Source organism: Saccostrea echinata, unplaced genomic scaffold, assembly GCF_033153115.1.
Source record: "Saccostrea echinata isolate AGI-Se365-2 ecotype Australia unplaced genomic scaffold, CSIRO_AGI_Sech_v1 ptg000004l, whole genome shotgun sequence".
In the NCBI taxonomy this organism is placed as follows: Eukaryota; Metazoa; Mollusca; class Bivalvia; order Ostreida; family Ostreidae; genus Saccostrea; species Saccostrea echinata.
In genome coordinates this window covers 1,306,552-1,312,452 of record NW_026889753.1, presented here as the reverse complement: position 1 = coordinate 1,312,452, position 5,901 = coordinate 1,306,552, and the positions used below count along the sequence as shown (strand labels likewise).

The 5,901-nt window shown below is 34.4% G+C and overlaps 1 protein-coding gene across 1 annotated transcript; it reads left to right on the top strand.

Annotated features, from left to right (window-relative positions):
• The first annotated feature begins 914 nt into the window (after positions 1-914).
• LOC133179231 (uncharacterized) lies at positions 915-5,626 on the top strand. Its single transcript, XM_061314022.1, has 5 exons — positions 915-1,266; positions 1,778-2,068; positions 2,443-2,634; positions 5,409-5,433; positions 5,548-5,626. The coding sequence occupies exons 1-5, from the start codon at positions 915-917 to the stop codon at positions 5,624-5,626; spliced, it is 939 nt and encodes a 312-aa protein (XP_061170006.1).
• The last annotated feature ends 275 nt before the right edge of the window (positions 5,627-5,901 follow it).

Below are 5,901 nucleotides of genomic sequence, written 5' to 3'. Positions count from 1 at the left end.
TATGTATTTCGGTTTTTGATTTCAGTGAATGGTGTTGTCATGGTTACTTAAAATAGAAATTTCTGTGAAATACTTTCAAAACGCTTCTCCTCCTAGAGTTCTGGTCTGATTTCAATATTACTTGGCACAGAAGTAGACTACACTAAGATACATAATTCTATTTATTAATTCATGTTGCAAAGTTTCAAGTGCTACTTTGTTATACGTACAGACCAGTAGAGCTACAGTCTCATTAGAGACTTCTGGTTTATGTATTCTTGATCATTGCAACCTCTCATCCTCTGCTGAAGGATTTTGAAGACATTATGTCTTTTGAATGTGTTATTTATTTAAATAAGAAAGGTTATAATCAACCAATTGTACAGTTTGAGAAGTTCCTCACCAATATCAATTGCTGTATGTGCGAAATCAGTATCTACATCATATATTAAATAATCGGTACCTTATTTCGTGGCTAATATTTAAGCAAGATTTAATTATAGCTAATTTATTACCCCCAACATATTTTATCTTAATTATCTATTTTCTATACTTGAAACGTCGGTGATGACTTACGATTTGTTTTAGAAATGAAAATTAACTGCATTTAAGTATCGACATTTCCCGTATTGAAGCTTCTTTGTTTTGCACACATCGAAATAATCACTACTTGTAAGACATCGAGATAATCACAACGTCTTAGACATGTCCACAATACCTGAAATATTATTGTGTACAAAAATCATGCATATTCAAAAAACAAAACAAAAAAGATGCCGTTTTTTAAGACAGCAAATCAGTAAAACTTCGATGTATAAATCTCCTTTACTTCCTCGCTCATTGTAAAGCCAAATCAGGACAGATACATATACAAGCATAAACCCTTTCGGTCTTTGCCTAAAGGAAAATTGCTTTAATCATAAATTTTAAGCAATATGAGTATTTGTTACATTGCAGCTATTCCATCGTTACCCCCGAGTCTAGATCCAGATCTCGGCATGAGAATAAATTCCTATGCTGATAATTTTGTCAGACATGTCTATGAAGGCGATTTAATGAAATTCAGGTGTAGCGTATATCCCATGGGAAATCCTCCAATCACGTGGACATGGTTTTGTGGTGACGAACAGATGAGAAATGTAACATTTGAAAGCTCTTATACTTACATGACTTTCACGGCAAATTGGCATCATGACGGGAAATCTTGTTTTTGTAGAGCGAAATCACGTTCGACTGTTTTATTTTACGACTACCCATCTCGTTATCGTTATGTGATGCGTGTTTATCGTAAGTATTTGATTACATCACTCATTCTTACTAATCTGTTAATTTTTATAAATAAACACACACATACATATTCATCTGATTTAAATGCAGTTCTTTGTGTATGGATGCAACAGGTTTTTTTTTCAAAAACAAGACTTTGCTGTGTTTCCCTCAAGAATGTTGTATCACCTATGGGAGCGGGTTTTTTTTTAAAATTTTTGATTAAAAAAACTTCCTGTTTTTAGCGTAACATAAGGAAGAATATTAATAACATATATTACTTTATAACATGCTGGTTGATCTTTGATGGACCACATCTGCATATTTAATGCCAATTCTCATAATTATAATTATGCTTAAATGCACAGAAAGATTCATTGAGTAATACTTTCAGTGGCCATGGGACTATGTTGAAAATTAAAGATCTGGGAAAAAAGAATTATCTGCTTTAACTACTGCATATTGAACATGAACTTTCTGAATTAGGACACAATGCGTAATAACGTCTATAACCTATGTTGACTTTTGCAAGATTCACCCAAGGCACGACCTATGATTTATCCCTTGTCTCCTACAACTGTACAGAGTGGTGAATACATAAACATAAAGTGTAATCTCACAACATTGGGATATCCACAAATAAGCTGGAGATGGATCTGTGACAACATTGCACCGCAGAATGGAGTGGACATAGGAACAGAGACTTACCTAGAAATCAAAGCGACTGCACGTCACAATAGGAAGGTTTGCAGATGCAGAGGAATATCTCCCTCTATCTATGTATACGACGAAGTTTCAGATCCAGTCATCATCACCGTTTTCTGTAAGAATCATTGAAGTAATGTGGTCTTTATTTTTTGAATATTTTGTAATTTTAACAGATATAAAGAGATATTATACATTATTAAAAGAACGTGTTAGTAAAGATTGATTGATTGATGATTGTTATTGTTAAATGCCGAGTCGGCAATTTTTCAGCCATATTTCGGCGACGTTCGTAAGGAAAGATTTAATGAATATTAATGATTGAAAGAACTCAAATGACCATAAGTGACAGAAGTGGAACGAATAGATGAACACGCTGAATATCAGAAAAGAATTCTTAGTTTTGTTTCTCAAAGTCATGTATATTCTAAATTCATAAGTATTCATAATACTATAACATATTAATAATATTTTTGCATTAAATTCATTCAGCGACAACTGATGTAGACTCTCAAGGCATGAGAGATGCAGCTAAAGCTGGTGAAGAAACTCAATGTATAACAGCTGCAGCATTTGGAACAACTACTGGGTTACTGGTGGCTTTCATCGTTGTGTTAAGCATTGTTCTCCTGATACAGTGTATGAGAAGAAGAAAGGGAAACTCTTGTTCTGGTGGAAATTCTGGTGAGCCTTTCAAGATAAAGGGAACAAGAGGCCCATGGGCCACATCGCTCACCTGAGCACAGTGGATAGGCAAAAGCACAAATCAGTTCAGTATTGAAAAGATTCCGGGGGGGGGGGGGGGCTTGAATTTTAAACTACCTGATGATGCTTCCATGTCAAAATAACAAATGGCTTTGTTGTACTTGAAAAGATTTTAAAAAAATTTTCTGATATATTCCTTTGTAAAAATTTGATCCCCCCTTGTGGCTCCTCCCTATCCCAGGGGTCATCATTTGAACAAACTGGAATCTACACTACCTGAGGATGCTTCCATATCAATATGACTAAACATAGCTTTTCTGTTCTTGAGAAGAAATATTTTTTCTATATGTTCTTATGTAACATTCGATCCTCCATTGTGGCCCCGTCCTACTCTCGGGGGTCATCATTTGAACAAACTTGAATCTACACTACCTGAAGATGCTTCCATATCAATATGACTAAACATAGCTTTTCTGTTCTTGAGAAGAAATATTTTTTCTATGTGTTCTTATGTAAAATTTTCTATCCCCCTATTGGGCCCCACCCTACCCTCGGGGGTCATCATTTGAACAAAATTGAATTTACACTACCTGATGATGCTTCCATATCAAAATGACTAATCATGGCTTTGCAGTTCTTCATCAGAAGAAATCTTCCTATATATTTCTATTTCAGACTTTGATCCTCCATTGTGGCCCCACCCAACCCCAGGGGGGCAACATTTGAACAAACTTGAATCTACACTACCTGAGTATACTTCCACATAAATATGATCAATCAGGGCTTTGCTGTTCTTGAGAAGAAGATTTTTAAAGATTTTTCCTATATATCTCTATGTAAAACTTTTATCCTCCTTTGGGGCCCCACCCTACCCCCAGGGGTCATGATTTGGACACACTTAAATCTATACTACCTTAGGATGCTTCCATATCAATATGATCAATTAGGGCTTTGCTGTTATTAAGAAGAAGATTTTTAAAGATTTTTCCTATATATTTCTATGTAAAACTTTGATCCTCCATTGTGGCCCCGCCCTACCCCCGGGGGTCATGATTTGAACAAACTTGAATTTACACTACCTGAGGATGCTTCCATATAAATATGACTCATCATGGCTTTGCTGTTCTTGAGAAGAAGATTTTTAAAGGTTTTTCCCCATATATTTCTATGTAAAACTTTGATCCTCCATTGTGGCCTCGCCCTACCCCCGGGGGTCATGATTTGAACAAACTTGAATCTACACTACTTGAGGATGCTTCCACATGAGTTTCATCTTCCCTGGCTTTGTGGTTCTTGAGAAGAAGATTTTTAAAAGATGCTATTAATTTTTCACTAATTCTTTATTATCTCCCCTTGAAAGAGGGCGTGGCCCTTCATTTGAACAAACTTGAATCCCCTTTACCCAAGGATACTTTGTGGCAAGTTTGGTTGAAATTGGCCCTGTGGTTCTTGAGAAGAAGTCGAAAATGTGAAAAGTTTACAGACAGACGGACGGACAGACGGACAGACGGACTACAGACAAAATGTGATCAGAAAAGCTCACTTGAGCCTTCGGCTCAGGTGAGCTAAAAAGTAGTTTGAAGAATACCAACACTTCTTTAAGAATTATAATAATAATGTTTGTAACCATATTCTGTTTTCAATATACATACATTTTCATTACATACCAAACTAGGCATCACCCAATTTTACTGTTGATTTCACTTCATAACCTTATCACTTTCCGGATCACCGCACTATAGTTTTCTGAATCCATATCATATCATATCACTCTGAAACTGATGACGTAGTACATGTCATATAGACGTTTTTTTTGCGTATCAAAAACCTCACTGAACATGCGTTTTTTTTTTTTTTAAGATAAATGTATATTTACTACATTTCACTACAGTTAAAATAGAGGGGTATACAATAAATTTATCACTATAACAGTAATTTGTTCTGAAAAGTCAGATCGCATCTCGTTCATGGGCGCGGATCTTTAAATCAAACTCGACTCTTCGCGTCTAGTTTGATTTGATGATTCGGCGTGATCTGGTTCTTCGTATCAAGTTACTGTTATTTGAGAAATTACTGTATACTTTGTTGGGTATGCTAGGGCATAAATGTCAGTTGTGGGACAATTAATATATATGCATAGCTGGCGAACAAACTAGATATTGGTACATATGGAATACATGTGGCATTCCAGAATGCAATGTACAATCCTTCGAAGTTTTAACAACTTTGGCTGAGCAGTCTGAGAAAATGAAATTAAGAAAAAAATCTAGTTTGTCTGTTTCCATGGAAACGGTTTTCATTTAAAAAAAAACATATGTAAATGGTACATCTAGAATTGGTGATTATCATTTCTGTGAAGTTTCTTTAAAATTCTCCCAGCCATCTGCGAGAGCATTTGCGAACATAATTTTAGGTCTATATATTGAATAACAAAATGTCCCCGACTTCTTTCGGGGCAACATATATAACAACATAAATTTAATCAAATGTTTCAACAGTATACATTGAGGTACATTTCAGCAATGAATGACCAGGTAATTATGTAATAATTAAATAATGACAGGTATTAACGCAAAATTTCGCAATTTAATGATAGCAAAAGGGGTGTATTTTGCCATTTCTCAAAATGTTACCCACTAAAATGCAGAGAATATATAAATTAACCAAAATTTCGGCTTATCTTTCATTCATCATGAATATATTATTGTTCGTGTGGCGAATGTCTTTCATAAGATAACATTTCAAAATTTCAGGGAAAATTGAAGATCAAAAAGAAAGGTATACACTCTTTAAATCTATACTGTTCTTTTAAAAATAGAATTAAACTATCATTTGTTAAATTTTTTTTACTAATTTTGGATTATTTTCTGCATTCTTGTTGATTTGTAACAGTGAAAACAAAAGTCAACAAAACCCTTTGTATGTCAATGATGAATCTTACGAAGTACTTCAAGTTAACAAAGGTGGGTGAATCTTTTAGGAACATGTACAATTTTATATATTTTACAAGTATAAATTATTTGTGAATAAAATATTCTTAACACTTTACTTGAACGTTAAATTTAAAGAACATTTTCTATTCATTACAATGAGTGGAAACACTAATTACTTTGATAATCGTCCATTTCAGACCGCATATAAACAAATGACGAGGCATCTCATACCGGAAAAAATGACTCGAACAGATTTTATGGTTCAAAAAACAACGTCGTTAAGCATCCTGAAAGAAAAAAGTATTATCCTTTG